This window comes from Puma concolor, chromosome D3 (assembly GCF_028749965.1).
Source record: "Puma concolor isolate L17-30 chromosome D3, mPumCon1.1.hap2, whole genome shotgun sequence".
In the NCBI taxonomy this organism is placed as follows: Eukaryota; Metazoa; Chordata; class Mammalia; order Carnivora; family Felidae; genus Puma; species Puma concolor.
In genome coordinates this window covers 3,134,126-3,153,136 of record NC_141678.1, presented here as the reverse complement: position 1 = coordinate 3,153,136, position 19,011 = coordinate 3,134,126, and the positions used below count along the sequence as shown (strand labels likewise).

The 19,011-nt window shown below is 48.4% G+C and overlaps 1 protein-coding gene across 7 annotated transcripts in view; it reads left to right on the top strand.

Annotated features, from left to right (window-relative positions):
- The window catches only part of GLT1D1 (glycosyltransferase 1 domain containing 1), a 91,984-nt gene that overhangs the window by 25,809 nt on the left and 47,164 nt on the right, over positions 1-19,011 (top strand). For all 7 annotated transcript variants that reach the window (XM_086681439.1, XM_086681434.1, XM_086681437.1 and 4 more), the window contains 2 exons: positions 7,390-7,495; positions 11,501-11,552. In XM_086681439.1, the coding sequence (XP_086537565.1) occupies positions 7,390-7,495; positions 11,501-11,552 (158 nt within the window). The remainder of the gene's footprint in view (positions 1-7,389; positions 7,496-11,500; positions 11,553-19,011) is intronic.

Genomic DNA, 19,011 nt, shown 5'->3' with positions numbered 1-19,011 from the left:
AAGGTGGGCAGGGGCCCCGCCGAGCGTGACCGCCAGGCGCTGGCCATCTTGGAGGCTGGCCGCCACGTAAGCCCGTGCCCGTATTTGTATGATCTCCTCCACAAAAACATGAATGGGAGCATGCTACAAATACTGAGCATCTTGCTTTTCACCATCTAACAGTGCCTCTGGGAGGTTTTTCCCCAGCAGCACAGGTATAGACGCACCTTGTGTGAGTACTTGCATAGCATCCCATGCGCGGGAGAGCCATCATCTAGCCAGGCTTCGATCAGCGGGCACGCAAGTTGTCGTCAGTTATTTTCTCCTACCATCATTACAGCAAATATCTCTACACGGACGTCTCAGCTTCTAACCCTATGAGAATACACCCGTGCTTCCGCATTTCTGCCACCCTGCCTGGAACCGTCAGCATGAATTGTTTTCTGCCAGCAGAGAAGATGTTCCCGAGAGCATTTCTCCCAGACGGCTCTTTTCTGCTGAACAAGTTTATGACGGTGGATTCTGTTGCAAGTGTCCTGGGACACAGAGTCTGAGGTTGATCTCAAAATAGGAAAAGGAACAGTGTGACTTGCGTCGTGGAGGCCAAGATAAAGTTCACGGCTCTTCAAGCTCCTTGGGAACCTTTACGAGGTTGTCACTGACTGTCGTAGGTGCTGTGCACTCACAAGGCTTCAAGCCCTGAGGCTGGTGATTCTGTTGGCCTTCAGCTGTATTATTGTCTATAAAATTATGTCTGTTTTTTAAATGTCCTGCACACACAGGCGTGGAGCGTGTTTTGTGTCCACAAGTGGGTGACTCAGCATCTGCACGACACATCTCAGGGACCTTTCCAGATCAGTAGGGCTACGTCTGCCTCACTCTTTTTCCTGGCTGTGTGGTATACCTCTGGAAGGATGCGTCGTGTTTATTAAAAGTCTCTCCAGGTCTCGCTCTCACAAGTAACGCCACAGCAGCTCTGACCACATTTTTCACTTCACTCTGTGGGGACACTGGTGGTGTGAATTCTCTGAATAAACCAGCGGCCAGAGGACTGTGTATTCTTTGCTTGGATGGACACCAACAAGTCGCCCTCTAGAAAGGCTACTCCCGTCCGTGCTTAACCAGCAGATGGGAGGACCGATTCGCCCTCACTCTGGTCACGGCCCCGGGTTTTTCCCTGCAAACTTCAGTTTTTCTCAATTTTACCATGCTTGGCCTTTCTTTCAGATAAATGGAGGAAATGCACAATGTTGCCCAAGGCTGTGCTTTACTCTCACGATTGGTAGGAGGAAGGAAACCCTCCCAAAGCCTGTTGCACAAGGGAAAGGGATCTTACTGCTGGCGGTCCCAAATGTGGAGAAGTGAAACAGCGCCCCCCTTGGTAGATTTAGTTAGACTTTTATGTGTTTATTCCCAGCTGCCGTCTTTGTGGTAGCTACACACCATTTATTCATTTATTCCCGAGGGTCATCTCTTTGAAAGTCAGCCCCGGGGCGCCTGGGTGGCACAGTCGGTTAAGCGTCCGACTTCAGCCAGGTCACGATCTCGCGGTCCGTGAGTTCGAGCCTCGCGTCAGGCTCTGTGCTGACAGCTCAGAGCCTGGAGCCTGTTTCAGATTCTGTGTCTCCCTCTCTCTGACCCTCCCCCGTTCATGCTCTGTCTCTCTCTGTCCCAAAAAAATAAATAAACGTTGAAAAAAAAAAAAAAAAAGAAAGCCCCTCCTCTGAGCAGCAAACCACAAAAGCATTAGAACCGCTAATCTCGGCAAGTCGAGATGGCGCCACGCACCTGGTGACTTTCACTTACTGTGTCTGGGGGTTTCCTTGCACGGGACCGTGTGGCCACCCTGTGCTGTCTCTGTGCCCTGGGCCACAGACGCCGCCCTGTGCTGGTAGCTGGCTGCGTAGGATTCCATTCTGTGCTATGTTTCTGAAAGAGTCTTCGTTAGATTAAACTATCTTTTAAAATATATAGCATTCAGGGGCCCCAGGGTGGCTCAGTCGGTTAAGTGTCCGACTTCACTCAGTTCGTGAGTTCGAGCCCTGCGTCGGGCTCTGTGCTGACAGCTGGGAGCCTGGAGCCTGCTTCCGATTCTGTGTCTCCCTCTCTCTCTGTCCCTCCCCTGCTCACGATCTCTCTCTCTCTCTCTCTCTCTCTCTCTCTGTCTCCCCAAAATAAATAAAACATAAAAAAAATTTTTGAATAAAAAAATAAAATATATGGCAATTATTGGTTTTTTAAAATTACATATAAGCAGGATTTGGAAACTTCATAAAAACACAAAGAAGGAAATACAGCACTCCAAGTTTCACTACCCAGACATAACCACTGTTCTATGTGTTTGTTTTTATTTATTTTGTATTTTTTTTTCAAAATTAAGTTTATAAAACAAGAGACACTCTTGCAACATAAACTTGCAACTTCTTAAAAAAAAAAAAACATGAATTGTTGCCTGTGCCAAGAACTGTGGTAATTGCTATAAATGTCTGGTAATGTCCAGTCTCCTTCTCTCTGCAATTTGTGTATTTTAAAAACCGCGATCAATGTTTATAGCAGCGCTTTCAACAATAGCCAAATCACGGAAAGAGCCGAAATGTCCATTGACTGATGAATGGATAAAGAAGATGTGGTTTATACACAATGGAATACTACTCGGCAATGAAAAAGAATGCAATCTTGCCATTTGCAACAACGTGGATGGAACTAGAGGGTATTATGCGAAGCGAAATCAGTCAGAGAAAGATATATGACTTCACTCATCCGTGGAATTTGAGAAACTCAACAGATGAACATACAGGAAGGGAAGGAAAAATAAGATGAAAACAGAGAGGGAGACAAACCCTAAGAGACAAATACAGAGAACAAACTGAAGGTTTATGGAGGGGAGGTGGGGGGGATGGGCATTAGGAGGGCACTTTTGGGATGGGCACTGGGTGTTGTAGGTAAGAGATGAATCAGTGGGTTCTGCTCCTGAAGCCAAGACTAAATCGTATGTTAACGAACTTGAATTTAAATAAAATAAACAAATAAATAATAAAAGCTGATCCTATGACAGTTCCACAGTCTGGTTTACCTACCAACACATCAGGGACATTTCCCCGTCACTGAATGGTCTTCGACGGTGTGATTATGAACAGCCACGTCTTACTTTCCGTTTTTCCCCTCAACTGTGAACGATGTTGTGATGAGCCGGTCTCTGCAGGAACCTTGGGGACCCGTCTCTAGGATTTTCTCAGAGTGACACAGCAGCCTCCCAGGCATGTGCATTTTTACAGCTGCCGCCAATGCATACTGCCCAACAGTCGCTCGTCACTCATCACTTGTGTATCTCTGGGCGCAGTAAATATATCTAAATAAAACAAACCTTCACAGCATGGACAAACGGAAGTTCACTTTTCGCTTTAAAACCAGTATTTGCTGAGCGGATAATTAGGTAATCACGGTTGCTAAGACCAATAGTCAAGGGACGAGAAAAAGCACATTAACAGTATGAATATTTACTGCAGCTATATTCCGGGTGCAATGCAGTTATTAAAAAAAAAAACCATATGAATTTCAATGCTTTATTTAAGCGACGGACCGATGACCAGATTAGCTTTCAAAGTAACACATTGTATTTGTTCTTCCCTCCTGGACACGTCTGTGAAAGACTTTTGACGTGTATACCCACCAGTCGTTCAAGTATATGGGAACAGAACTTCACAGCTACCCTTGTCTAAAAGCACAAGACTGCTCTTGTGCAGGACGCCCCCTGGGGTCTCCTTCATATGCCCTAAATGGCGCACCAAGCAAGTTTCCCAGGCGACCTGACGTTGGCAGGAAGCTGCATGAAAAGCGTTTTGATGACGCCCTTTCTCCGTTTCTCGTTGAGAATCTGCTCAGGCTTGAACCTGGTGAGGAAGCAGGTGGTGCTGTGTGGCTGATAAAGGAGCCGGGTTCAGGAACCTGTGGTGTTTCTTCCCAGCAGACTATTGGGAATGAGACATGTCTAGCAGAGCCACTGATCTGTGAAATATGACCAGCCGCTTGGGTGGCTCTGAGTAAATGCACTTGGAAATAGTTTGTATCCCAGTTCTCAGGCTCAGCTCATTTCCACAAGTGCTGTTGGAAGATTGAACTTTTAGCAGGTATCGCATTAGGAGCAAGGGGTACAAAACTAATAAGCCACAATTCCTGTTCTCCGGGATTTTCCAACCTACAAATCAATCCCAAAGCCTTACGATACGTGGCCTGGCATCCAAGTGCGGTGGGTGACTTCTGAGGAACTTGGAGAAGACGTTAGCGAGAAGGGCATGGCTGAGGGAGGTTTTGAAGGGTCAGTAGGAGTTTGCAGACATTTATACACATCATGCTATAGCAGAGGACTTCTAGAATTTTGGGTGCGTTGCTTTGTTTTCTTAACCGTAGAACAAGTGTTGAGAAAAGGATAGAAAAGTAAATGAAATATCCCACGTTCCATTCTCCCAGGTGCTGACTTAATTCAGACAGCTTCTGGATTTATGTATTTTGAAACTTCTTCAGCGTAAAGCACACTGATACTGTATCACATGGAGTCCATGCTGTACCCGTACGGCTTATGCAGGGAGCCATTTAATCTCCCGAGTACGTCAGCCAATTGTGACCTCCATTTCACAGACGAGATGGCTGAGGTTCAGAAAAACTCAGTGACTCACTCAGTTACGCGTTTTCCAAGTGGAGAACCTGGATTCTGAGCCAGGGTGGTCTGGTGTTAGTCTGATGTTTTTCCTACTAAATTAGGTTTGATATATGTGAGCGTTTGTCAGTTGGCTTAATTAACTAGCGGGGCTGATCATTTTCATTCCGGAACGTTCTCATAACTTTCGAGCAGCTTCTGTGATTACTCGGTGTAATATCTTTCAGGTGTCCACTGTTCTGTCTTTGGAGATTTCAAGGAACGAGACTTCCTCTGCGATTTTCTTTCCCCTCCTAAAGTGGCAGTTTTTGTCAGGAGGATGCCATCCATATTCGCCCCCTGTCGGCACTGTCACAATTCGCACAAGCCCAGGGGCACAATACAACACACATATATGGTTCTCCAGCTCGCCAGGTCACAGAGCTGAAAGGGATCTCATGGGGCTAAAAGCAAGATGTTGGTGGGGGCTGTGTTTCTCTCTGGAGGCTTTGGTGGCAAATCTGTTTCCTTATTTTCCACCTTCTGGAGGGACACGCACTCCCATCCCGAGAGCCGGTGAGGGTCAGTCTGGTCCTCCTCACATGGCGGCCCTGGGAGCTCATTGGTCCGCCTCTTCCACCTGTAAGGCCCCCATGATTACACTGGCCTGCCTCGGTAATCCAGGATAATGTCTCGCATTTTAGGGTTAGCTGACTGGCCCCCTCGATTCTAAATAGCTTAACCTGCCTCTCCCCTGAAACATTCTTAGGATCCAGGAATTAGGAATGGACATCTTTGGGGCCCATTATTCTTCCCACCTCATACCTGCCTCCCGTCCCCAAAGATCGGTGTCCGTCCCACATGCTAAACCCATTCCCCCTGTCTCGGCATCCCCAGAAGTCCACACCCATGACACGCGGTGACTTATCTCTGCCGGGAGTGGTTTTCTACAACCACCTGTGGTTTTGGAAGAGGGCATACCTGTCCATGGTAAACAGCACCGACAACATAAAATGTTAGAGTGAAAAGTAAGTTTCCGTCCCATCCCAGATCTGTGGCCTTGTGGGTCCCTTGTCCAGGGGCAATGACAACCAGTATTTTGTATATTCTTTCACAGAACTTATACATATATACAAATGTGTATTTATATATGTATATGTATATGTGTATGTATATATGTAGATACATATACATATATATATATGCCAGTCTGCACTTGATTTTTCTCATGTGACAGTAGATTGTTTTGAGTCTTTTTGTGTCCGTGTAAACACACACACACAAAACATATGCGTCTCTTGTTTCTTTTTCTTTTTAATTTTTTTAATGTTTATTTACTTTTGAGAGAGAAACAGAGAGTGGGGGAGGGGCAGAGAGAGAGGGAGACAAGAATCTGAAACAGGCTCCAGGCTGTGAGCTGTCAGCACAGAGCCCGACGCGGGGCTTGAACTCACGGACCGCGAGATCATGACCTGAGCCGAAGTCGAGTGCCTAACTGAGCCACCCAGGTGCCCCATTTTGAAAATTTTTTTAATGTTTATCTGAGAGAGAGAGAGAGAGAGAGAGACAGCACAAGCAGGGGAGGGGCAGAGAGAGAGGGAGACACACAATCTGAAGCAGGCTCCATGGTCTGAGCTGTCGGCGCAGAGCCCAACGCGGGGCTCAAACTCATGAACTGCGAGATCATGACCTGAGCCAAAGTCGGACACTTCACTGACTGAGCCACCCAGGTGCCCCTCTTTTTTTCTTTTTTTCTTCTTCTTCTTTTTCTTTTTTGCTAAAGGCTGGTCTTCACTGATGTATCTGAGTTGCTTCCCATCTTTGCTTTCCCCAGCCACCTCGTGGTGCCCGTGGGTGCGATTCTTGGGCTGAGTGTCCTAGAGGCTGAATCCTTAGCCGTCAGATTGCAGGGAAAGGGCCACCTTGCCAGAGAGGAAAAAAGACGGAATGTGCTAATTTGCACTGACAGAAAGAACTCTCAGGCGAAGAAGAGGGAAGGCGAGTCCCCCGTGACCGACACACTGAATCTCGGGCGGGATGGCTGGTTTGAGAAATCCCAGTAGGAACACTCCGGTTCGAGCTGGTCTGTTTGGTGGCTTGCTGGCCAGTGTTTCCTGCAATTTTTGGCCGACTCTGCAAGTCCCTCTGGGGAGTCGCTTCTGCTAAGCACGTCATGTGGCTTGATCTGTGCACACCCGATGCCTCACACGTCTGAGCTCATCCAAAGTCCCCTGACTCAGCCTGTCACCAGCCCAGAGTGCTTCACTCCAAACAGACTTGCTCCCTGGCAGATCCCCTCTTCCTTTACATGTGCAGGGTCTCGGATGGCTCGGGTTCCTACAACAGCCCTGCATCATGCTCCCTGAAGCCATGGTGGCCCCGGGGCGCCCTACGTCTCCCCTGGGCCCTCGCTAGCACGGCACCTGCTACTCTGATCCCCAGCCTGGCTGCACGTGGACTGCTCCTTCTCCGTCACAGATGCCGGATGAGCCCGTCTCCAATGAGCTGGGTTCTGGTGGATGGTGGCCACAGCACTGGTTTTCACCTGTTAAAATTTAACGCTAATTGATTTAAAATAGTCCTGGCACCCGTGGTCTGACATGACCAATCCCCGTGTCATGTTTATAACAGGGATACCTATTCTGTTCCTCAGGCGAGCTGGATAAAATGAAACAAACAACAAAGCATGGTCCCCGGGTTTCCATTGCTTGGGGGTGGGCTGGCGAGGGCTGTTGGCAAAGCCACGCTCTGCCTCACTAACCGTCATAATTTTGCAGGTCACGGGATTCCCTTTGGAATCATCTTCGGTGGAACCGATTTAAATGAAGATGTTAACCATGGAGAGAAGAAGAAAGTGATGGGGAAAGTCCTGGAAGAAGCCAGGTAATGCCTATGAGAACTTCACGGCCGGGGGGAGGGGGGGGAGGGGGAGTTAACCCTTTGGGGCCTGGTGCATCGAAACCCAAAGACTCAGGAGGCAGTAGCTTGGGAAGTTTCCATCTTCACATAATAAAGCCAGTGTCTGCGTTTCATTTCTTTCTTTTCTTTCTTTCACTCGGCACGTTTGAATTCTGCCAGGAAGAGTCACTGTAAACAAGTCATGGCATGAGGATACACTACGGTTAATATTGGGCCAAGCTTCGTAGAACAGGCTGGAAGGCAGGGCCCTGCTGTCCTGTAGCACAACACACGCAGGTCCCAGATCTCGGGTGCACGAAGCGGGGTGTCTGGAGTGTTCTGAGCAGGGCTCTGAGCCGCGTGGGTTTCTGAGCTATGTGAAGCCGTCCATCCGGGACAGGGGTCACCGGGGGGATTGCTCAGCGGGGTGCCCTTTGACGAACACCTTCCTGTGTCCCCCTCCCCCGGCCCCTGGCATCCACTGTCCTGCTCTCTGCTTGTCTGCATTTGACTCCTTTAGACTCTCATGTCAGTGGGACCATGCAGTGTGTGTCCTTCGTGCCTGGCTTGCTTCGCAGAGCACAATGGCCTTGATCCGTGTTGTTACAAGATGGCAGGATTTCCTCTTTTTTCAAGGCTGAATAATAGGTCACTGTATGTGCTCTCTACATTTTTTTTTTTTTTTGGTGAAACATATACTACTTAAAAATTTTCAGTTTATTTGTTTATTTTAAGAGAGAGAGAGGCAGGGAGGGCAGACAGAGAGGAGAGAGAGAGGACCCCAAGCAGGCTCTGCACTGTCAGCACAGAGTCCGACGTGAGGCTCAAACTCATGAACCGTGAGATCATGACCTGAGCCAAACCAAGAGTCAGAGGCCCAACCGACTGAGTCACCCAGGCGCCCCTACAGTTTCTTTATCCACTTGTCTGTCGACGGACATTTAGTTTGCTCCCATGCCCCCAATAAATGGCCAACCACAAAATGTCTGGTCCGTCTCTACCCCTCTCCCAGCTGGGAAGTCGCGGTCAGGGAATCCAGAACTCTTTGAAGCTTTATGTCACCGGAGCATTCCTGATCCCTTTAAAGACAGCACTCCAGGGTCCACGGTGCAGCCTAAGGCAGCCCCCTCCCCTTTTTATAAGGTGGGAGTCAGTCTTGCCCCTGAAAGCTGGGGTTACAGCGGTGTATTCGTCCATTTCAGACCCACTTCCTCCTGACAACATCCTGGACGTGAATGTGGGGACACAACCAAGTCCAAATAGACAGTTTACTGTGTGCGTGTGTGTGTGTGCACCTGTGTGTGTGAGGGAAAGGGAGAGAGGGGGAGAGAAAGAAGGAGGGAAACGGGGAGAGAGAGGGAGGGAAAGGGAGAGAGGGAGAGTGAGAGAGAGAGGAACAGGGAAAGAGAGGGAGAGAAAGGAGGGAAAGAGGGAGAGAGAGGGAGGGAGAGAGAGAGGAGGGTTACAGTAAACAAAGGTATACAGAGTTTGGGTTTATCTTGAAAGGTGATCTATCATTATAGGTTTTCTTGATGTTGTTCTTACGCCCTAAAAATCTATTACCCTTTGATTCATGCAGTTTACTATGCACGGTCTTACAGAAGGAAAATAATTCTGCTTGGTAGAAACATTATTGAGTGAATTCATCTTGTGGTATTATCATTAGCATTATTCATTGTATTGTTATTAAAACACATTGATTTTCATCTGGGAGGGGTATTGATTGAAGCCCGTGCGTGGGAAGTCGGATGAATCCTAGATTCCCCGTCGGACAGCACACGGCGTACTTCTCTGTAAAATATTGAACTTGTGTAGCTTTATAATGAGTTTTGTTTTTAATCAAATACTTTTAAAGTAGTTATATTTTTCTTCTAAAGTCTACTTTTGAACTTTTCCAACGTTTGGAACCTTTTTCCTCTCTGGTATAATATTGAAATTACTTCAGCATCAGCTATTTGGGTCCTATTATAATGTGGTAAGTATCTGGGACTTGTAAATACTAACTTAAGTAAGGGGTTTGAGGCCTGTGGAAATTGTTTTGTGAAGGATTGTGCAGGCTCACCTTAGAGAAACCTAATGCTGCCAAGCAAATGAGCAAAAGAGCTTATGTGAGATACACTGCCTCAGAGATAGTTTCGCCGCTAGGAAATACGTAGCACGTGATGGGTTAAAGCCCATGGGATGGTGGGTCAGAGGGTTCAGCATCAATAATTTCAGAGGGTCTTTGAGCTACAGTGTTACTAAAGATGTTTTCCAGGAGCAAAATCACGAGTCAACGTGAGTATGTTTTGAAATGGCGATATTTGTCCGAAAGTGGGAAAGCAGTAGTTTTCTCGTTTTCGTAAGAAATGCATTATTTTAGGGTCACCTGGTGGCTCAGTCGGTTGAGCATCCGACTCTTGATTTTGGCTCAGGTCATGATCCCAGGGTCACGGGATCAAGCCCCACGTCAGGCTCCAATGCTGAGCATAGAGCCTGTTTGGGACTCACTCACTCTCTCTCTCTCTCTCTCTCTCTCTCTCTGGGATTCTCTCCCTCTCTCTCTCTCTCCCTCTCTCTCCTCTCTCTCTGCCCCCTCTGTCTGCCCCCCTCAAAATAAATAAATGAATAAAATAAATAAATATGTATTTATTAATGTTATTTTAAATTTATTTTCTTAGGATCGTGGGGTCAGAAGCTCTCTTAGTGGTTATCTGCTGGGTGGGTGGGTGCGAACCCAGGGCAGGGGTCTGTGTGGTGAGTGAGGGGCCCCGAGAAGGAAAGGGTCACCTGCCACTCCAGAAGAAGCAGAAATGATGGAGCTCAGTTGGTGGTCCTGCTGGCTCCGGAGACGTTTACACGTGCCCTCTTTCTTTCTTTCTTTTTTCATGTTGGTTTATTTTAGACAGAGAGAAAGACAGAGCATGAGCAGGGGAGGGGCAGAGAGAGAGGGAGACACAGAATCCGAAGCAGGCTCCAGGCTCCCACCTGTCAGCACAGAGCCCGATGTGCCATGAGCTGTGAGACCATGACCTGGGCCGAAGTCGGATGTTTAACTGGCTGAGCCACCCGGGCGCCCCAGCACGTGTCCTCTGTCTGATGCAAACCTTCCCAAGGCTGTCGTTGCCCCCTTGACGCCTTGACCCTCTTGAGGCCTAGGTCCTGAGCGAATGGGGCGCCCGGGCATAAGGGGTCACGGGGCGGGGTGGGCGGGGACAGCCCCTGGGCGAGGGTGCCCAACCCCCCTCTTCTGCGCTCGGGCCCACGCACCTGCTCTTCCTGTTGGGATGGACGGCAGGACTCACCTCCGTTGGCTGGTTGGTTTGTTCAGTCCGCGGGTGTTTTTGCCGCTGTGTGGGTGCCGGGCACGAGTGCAGGGCTGGGGGCCTCCAGCGCGGAGCGATACTCTCACGTGAGGGGGGGGGCGGTCCTGCTTGCCAAATGAGGGGATTCACTTTGGGCAAAGCACCCGGAGGATGCTTTCAACACGCCCCACCAGTCCTGAGCCATTTCTCCCGGCAGGGGGCCCCCCTGAGATGCCCCTGGCTCATCCTGTGTGTACCCAGCCCTAGTTCTGGAAACACCATTGCTCAGTGAAGGTAGACATGAACATTCCGTGACCACGTGCCTTCAGTAAACTTTGAAGACGTTAGCACCGTCCTCCTGTGCTGCAGTCAGGGCTAGATGGCCTGTCCTTGGATCTTTTGCCCGTCTCCCGCTTCTGGCTTTCTGGCTTTTTCCCGGCTTCCCTGACCTTGCATGGCAGGGACAACAACAACAACAACAAATTGAGATTCTGAGCTTCATTTGTTTATTCCTTGCACACCCAACTTGTTTCGATGCGCGTGGAGATTAAACCTGATGGCCTCTGACCACACGTGATAGAGATTGATAGCACCTGAAACTCAGCGCCTTGCTGTCTCTGACCAGTGGTCCCAAAGAGCTGTTCCATGGTCATGCTAATTGAATTCTGCCCTAATTGTTTTCCTCATTTTTGTTCACTTTTACTAGATTTGCCGTCGCCTTCACAGAGTCAATGAAGGAAATGGCACAAACACAGTGGGTATGTATTTATTTTGTGATGTTATTTGGGCCGTGCTGGTGAGGTTTGGGGGGGGTGGCGCTGAAGGCACTTTGATTCGAACTGACGATGTTCCCATGGACAATGCTTACTGTGGCCACAATAGTGTATTATGTTTCCCGTATATCGATGTTTTTTATTTGTGTAGATGCTCTTTTTTTGTTTGTTTATTTATTTTTGAGAGAGACAGAGATAGAACGTGAGTGGGTTAGGGGCAGAGAGAGAGGGAGACACAGAATCTGAAGCGGGCTCCAGGCTCCGAGCGGTCAGCACAGAGCCCGACGCAGGACTCGAACTCACGAGCTCTGAGATCATGACCTGAGCCGAAGTCGGACGCTCAACCCACTGAGCCACCCAGGCGCCCCTGTGTAGATACTCTTAAGACGTCACTGATTTTTTTTTTTTTTTTTTTACATTTCTGTTTTCCTTTTGTGCGCTCAGATTGGGTGATTTACAGGCTGTGCTGCAAATGTTGCAGCCAACTCAGGTGCACGCAGAGCAACAGTCAGTCTTTTAGGCGGTAGATGTAATTTCCAAGGTTGGACCATTTATCCAAAGAGCTTTAAAGCGTAGAGGACTTTTCGTAGCTCTGCAAGTTAATTCCCTTATTGACTTCTTTATTCACGATGGCTGGGGGGAGGGGGGCAGGGGAAGGAGCCGGTGGCAGTCTGAGTTCTCAGCGGGGAGTCACAGAAAGGCCCGGCAGAGCAGGCTGGAAATGGAAGGAGCCAACCCAGAGGCCGCTTTGCCTCCGGAGCCACAAGCACAAGGCTCTGCTCTCGGGGCAGGGGGGACCTGCAGGGAGCCTCGGTCACCAGCTCACCCGCTGTGCCCAGCACTTAAGCCCTTAGCATTTGTCCGCATTATTCCTGTTGGGAGTATTTTACAGGCTAGGCACTTTCTTTATGGGATTTCTGTAAGATTTGGTGCTCGTATGCTGCTGCGTCGGGACAAGGGCAGAGGCAGTCTTTCCTAGGACCGGTCCCTCACCAAAAGCTCTGGATTCTGTGGGCACGTGGGTACGCTCACCCCCACGGCCGGGGCGCACACACCTTCTTTCTTCACATCAAACGCTTCCCGGGCAGGAACTGGAGGTGGCCTTTTCTGGCGCAATTTAATACATTGAGCATCTCAGAAGGAAGATCGACGAGCTTCCTGGCCCTGAGTTTCCATGTTGCACCAGTTTGCCCATCTGCGTCCTCGTGGCGTGCCGGTCCTCTGAAGTGATGCTCGTCCCCCTGGGGGATCCCGGGACTCTTTCAGGGTCTCCACAAAGTGGAGCCTATTTTCGTAAGAACAGGAAGCCGCTGCGTACCCTTCTCACCGTTGCGAAATGAGTGTTGAGAAACACCGCTGACCGCTTTAGTCCCGGTGAAGGCCACCAGTGGGAGCCAGTAATAGTTGATTTTTCACACCACCCACTTGTAGTTTAAAAAAGAAACCCTTTAAGATTTCCTTGCTGAGCCAATAATATTGTTTAATTTTATCAACCCTCAACCTTTGAATGTAAGTTTTTTTAATGTCCCGTGTAATGACACAGGGAGTCTACCTAAGGCTGTCTGCTGCCTTCTGAGTGAAGCATGGTGTTTATCTGGAGATAAAGGCGCTTGTGTGGTTGAGTCGCAAATGGAACCAGATACTTGAATGATTGGCAGACAGGCTTGGGCGTTTGTCAGACATTTTTCTTCCAAACGAGTGGCTCGAGCCAGTCATGGTAAGCAACACGGCTGGCATTATCTGTTGCCCACAATAACATTTGCCCTGTCGAGCAAAAAAAAAAATCAGAATTTTGGAAAGCCACCATGCGGTCGACAGCTTCCCTGGTCATGTTAACACAAGACTCTCCTGCTCATGTTAACACATGAGATTTTTGTTTCGATGTTGTTTCACGAAATGCCTCAACATTCTGAAGATCTGCACCGCTCAGGGAATCCGGTCTTTTTCAGATGAGGGAGGTGTGGCGTGTGACATAGTCGTGCACAGGTGAAGTAGCCGTCCAGAGTGCAAGATGGACCCACGGACTTTACTGGAACAGAGCATGATACGATTTCGGGTTCCTTTAGGACATTCCCATTGGTTGAGTTTTGGTGCAAGCATCTGAGAATAATGCTTGCAGTGATCTGAAAGGCCCCCCCTTTCCAGAGACCTCTCAGGGAGATGCTGAATTTCTTCACATTTCTTCACATACCTGACTCCAAACAGCATCCTCGAACAGGTCCAACGGAGCAGCAGATCTGGGACCCCGCCTGTCTTCTGTTAAGCCAGACAGGAAAGGAAGCTTCTACCTGTTGAAGCGTATGTTCCTGGTCTGTGAATCTGTAGCCCTCCCCCCCCGCCCCCCCCAAGCTTCTCCATCTCCAATGTCACCTCTGTCCGTTGACCCTAAGTATAGATGTGTTCACTTACTGTACGTGTTAATTTTTGTTACGTAACAAGCCACACCAAACATAGCGCCTTAGATCAAACACTTGTTATTTATTCTTTGCGTTGCCTGGGTCAGCTCAGCCAGGCTGGGTAGTCTGGGGTGGCCACCTTGCTAACACGGCTGGAGCCTTCGCTAGGATGGTGGGGACAACTGAGGCCTCCCCCCCCCCCCCGGTCTGCTGTCCCCCATGAGGCTCCGCAGCAGGAGAGAGCAGGCACCGGTGTGAAAGCTTTCAACCTGATGCTTGCCTAATGTTTGGCCAAAGCAAGTCAAGGAGTGGAGATATAGAGTCTGCCTCATAATGGGAGGGGCTTCAAGGACATGGACACAAGGAAGGATGCACTTAGCGCCGGTCCGCTCCTTCGCCCTATGTGGTTGTGAGCTCCCTGAGGACGGGGACAAAGTATGGGTCGCTAGTGCGTCCCCAGAGGGGTCACACCTCCTCGTGTTCAGTACACGCTTGTTGAATTGGATTTACCAAGGAAGGACCCTGCTTGAGAACTTCTTAATGTAGAGATTTCCACACACAAGCAAAAGCAGCAGGAATGGAAGAGTGAACTCCCATCACCTGCCATCTGCTTACACCCTTCAGTGCTTACTTAATCTACCGTCATTCTTCCCGCTCGCACACACACTCACACACACATGCGTGTGCCCACACACATACACACACACGCGCGCATGCACAGTCACACACACACTCACACACACACATGCGTGTGCCCGCACACATACACACACACGCGCACATGCAGTCACTCACACACACATGCGTGTGCCCGCACACATACACACACACACGCGCGCATGCACAGTCACACACACACTCACACACACATGCGTGTGCCCGCACACATACACACACACGCGCACATGCACAGTCACACACACACATATGCGTGTGCCCGCACACATACACACACACACATGCACAGTCACACACTCACACACACATGCGTGTGCCCGCACACATACACACACACACATGCACAGTCACACACACACACTCAACACACATGCGTGTGCCCGCACACATACACACACACGCACACATGCACAGTCACACACACACTCACATACACATGCGTGTGCCCGCACACATACACACACACGCACGCACATGCACAGTCACACACACACACACATGCGTGTGCCCGCACACATACACACGCACGCACATGCACAGTCACACACACACACATGCGTGTGCCCGCACACATACACACACACGCACGCACATGCAGTCACACACACACACACACACGCACAGTCACACACACACTCACACACACATGCGTGTGCCCGCACACATACACACACACGCGCACATGCACAGTCACACACACTCACACACACATGCGTGTGCCCGCACACATACACACACACGCGCGCATGCACAGTCACACACACACTCACACTCACACACACATGCGTGTGCCCGCACACATACACACACACGCGCACATGCACAGTCACACACACACTCTCACACGCACGCACTCTCACACACATGCATGTGCCTGCACACATACATACACACACGCGCACATGCACAGTCACACACATTCTCACACACGCACACGCTCTCACACACGTGCATGCACACACACGCACACACTTATTTTCTGGAATATTAAAAAAATTCACGCCATTTCACCCGCAAATATATGCCATTTTACCTACAAATGCACTTTGATAATGATTTTTTTTTTAAACCTACGTACCACGTTCTGGACAAATTTTTGTGTGGGAAGACCGTGGGAAGCATGTAAGGAAGGAGTAAAGCGGGACTCGAGGATATTAATGTGATTTAAGATTTTTATCAACAAATTCTGGACGAGCTCGACTGAAGGAATTTGGATGGGGAAAGGAAGGAGAACGAAATGGGAGCCCCAGGCACGCTGAATCTGAGACAGATATGGGACTCAGTCGTAAATATCCGGAGCATCGCCGCGGCGTGAGGCTGTCCCGGGGAAGAGGGCGCAGCTGGAGATACAGAGCCGGGAGTCACCGGTGTCACAGTGATAACTGACGCGTGGGACAGTTACTCTTACGTGGGTCCAATTTCCTACGTGGTGAGGACCGCACCGAATGCACAGAGCCGCCACGGTCTGGGTGGGTGTGGCAGTAGGGGTGACGATGCCCCAGAGGTGCCCGTAGAAGGGCCAGCTTATGACTGGGAGCTCACCTGAGACCACTCGCGTTCTCAAAGGGAGGTGGCCACACCAGAGGGACTGTAATCCCAGGTCAGTGGTCTTTGTTTTCAGAAGAGGCTCTTGCAAGTAGCATAACAAAGCTTGTTTTGTTTTGTTTTTTAAACCAAACAGGAAGCAAATGTTCAGTCTGGGGTGATGATGTAAGAGACCGTATATACTAAAGAAAGGAGGCATCTCGTTTTAGAGTTTAAAGTGGTGGTGGTTAGTTATTAAATTCGAACATGAACCTGTGTTTTTAATACAGTGTTTTGTGCTATTTTTGGTGGATGATTTTGCAGTAAAGTTCCGCTCAATGCTTCATCTGATCAGTTTTTACAGATAAAAAAAAAGACCTATAAATAATGTAAAGCTTCATTATTCAGCTGCGTTTGTATAATTATTTTAGATGGATTTTTGTAGACAGATGATTTTTTACTTAGGTCTTCTGAACAGAGATACGGTTTTTGAGTAATGACGTTTGACTCTTCATTATTGAATTGCCAGCTTTTGTTTTTAATTTTGTGTCCCTTCATTTCGGGAGCAGGCTTGACTCGGGTTGTTGTTTACTGCATCCTACCTAATTATTATGAAACCGGAATCAAATTCCGATAGTCTCAGATTAGAAAGATGTGTGGCGTTTGCGTCTGATTGCACAGAACTCACTGACCGTCATTCTGCTCTTGGTTGTGGTTTATTCTTGTGGCTGCTCTTTATCAGGCTCAAATCGGCCCAAAGAGCCATGTAGGGCCAAGGTGCCATTGCCTTCTTCCCCGTGGAGTCCAATCATTCCACCCCCTGGTCATTGACCTGAGACAATGTGCATGGAGCATTAGCCACCCAGAGAGCTACCCAAGTTGAGGGTCCAACATTTTTATTGGAGCTTCATTCTGTAGGTTTGGGTGGTTGACAGCTCATGTGCAGGAATCCAGTGTTCGAAGGGGACAGATTCCACTTGACTCCAAGTTCCCACCCTAAATGACCCGGTTGGTCTTTGTGGCATGGCCGGCCCCCACCCTAAGCCCATTGGTTGTGACTGGCCCTGCCCTAAACAAAGACACTCCTATCATGTATCATGTAGATTATCTCCCAGAGGTCACATGCAAAGGCCAAGTTCTTTATTGTACATCGTCTAGCTCCAAAATCTTATTATTTCAGCATGTCATCAATATAAAAATGACGAATGAGATAGTTCACTTTTTTCCTGGTTTGTTTTTGTACTGTCTTCAAACCTCATCGCGCCTTATACACTTAGGGCACATCTCCGTTCAGAGCAGCCCTTGTTCAAGGGTGCCCTGGTCTCCTGTGTCTGGTGGCTGGTTGGTCAGCCCAGCCCTGTACATACAAGTGGGGGATGAGCTTTTTCAAGATTGCGAAGACACACTCTCGCACAGCATTGGGGAGTGGGAGATATCTTAACGGAAATGTATCCAGAACGGGTGTATTTTGCCAGCCCCGGGTCCCTTCCCGCCCTTTGGGAAAGCCAGGGTACTACTTTGGAGGCTGCTTATGGTCCCCTATCTATCTCTGGCTGACTACACAGATTAGTTGGATTGGATTTCAATAAAGATGATTTTATTTTATCTCTTTTAATTGGAAATGCCTTTGTTTGGGCTCATCGTTATTATTTTTTAGTGTTGTTTAAATCACCCTTAACGTGACAACGTGCCTACTTTGTGAAGGGCACACTCCCAGCGGGCTCTTTACCGGGTCTGCACGCTGTGTCGTTAATATTTATCACACAAGTTCAATGCCGGTTGTGTTTTGGGAAAACGCTGCTCTGTTGGTTTGTGAAATTATAACCTTGATGTGGCGTTTTTAGGAATTTGAATCACTACCCATCTCTAACTTTGATGTGTGCCTTATGGAAACGTAAAGCTAATCTATACAGAATGTTGGTTTCTTATTACTGTATGTAATACACATTTCAGCATGCAAATTTGGTTTAAAAGTGAAGGATGCTTTCTCTAAATTCACCAGACTTTCACCAGAAAGTGTGACTATTTCACAGGAAGAAAGAAAGAAAGAAAGAAAGAAAGAAAGAAAGAAAGAAAGAAAGAAAGAAAGAAAAAAGGAAGGAAGGAAGGAAGGAAGGAAGGAAGGAAGGAAGGAAGGAAGGAAGGAAGGAAGGAAAATTAGGTATACATCTTAATGGAAGTTTTTTCTCTCCACGGAAGCAGTGATCGTGGGTTTAATATGTCTCCGTTGGGTCCAAAACCCCACAGGCTTACAGAAAATTCAACTGCACTCTTGACCCACTTTCTCTAAGAAGTTCTCTGCTGAAAGGACTTTCCCCAAATTCAAATATTTATAAGCTGTTTTGTAAACATCTTGAGTTTGAATAAACATTGCTTGAAGTGGTTATTGAATTCGAAAAACCGCAATGATAACCAAAATGGCCCATGTGACTCTCTGCCGACGTTAGCACTGAGCTAAGCCTTCTGGTGTCTTGACATTTTGGAGTTTTTTTGTTTTTTTTAGTTTGGAGACTGTGCGTCACTGCCTGCTGGGGCTTACCGTTCTGCGGCTCACCTCGGCACTCATTAAAGAAAAATAACTTTCTCGAAGCAGTTTAGGTATAGGCAATACTTTTACTTTCAATGTGTGCGTATACTCATCAAAATTCTTTTGGAAATTGCAATGCAGAAAGCAAGACAGATTTCGTGGGCTGTCACCTGTGCAGCTGGCAGGACAGGTGAGCTCACTAAGCCAATGGAGGTGCTCCCTCGTGCCCGCCCGTCTGAATGAGCCGCGTGTGAACTAATTGCTGACCTATGTACTGAACGCATGTTGTCCTGTGAACGCTTTCTCGCCTTCTTCCCGC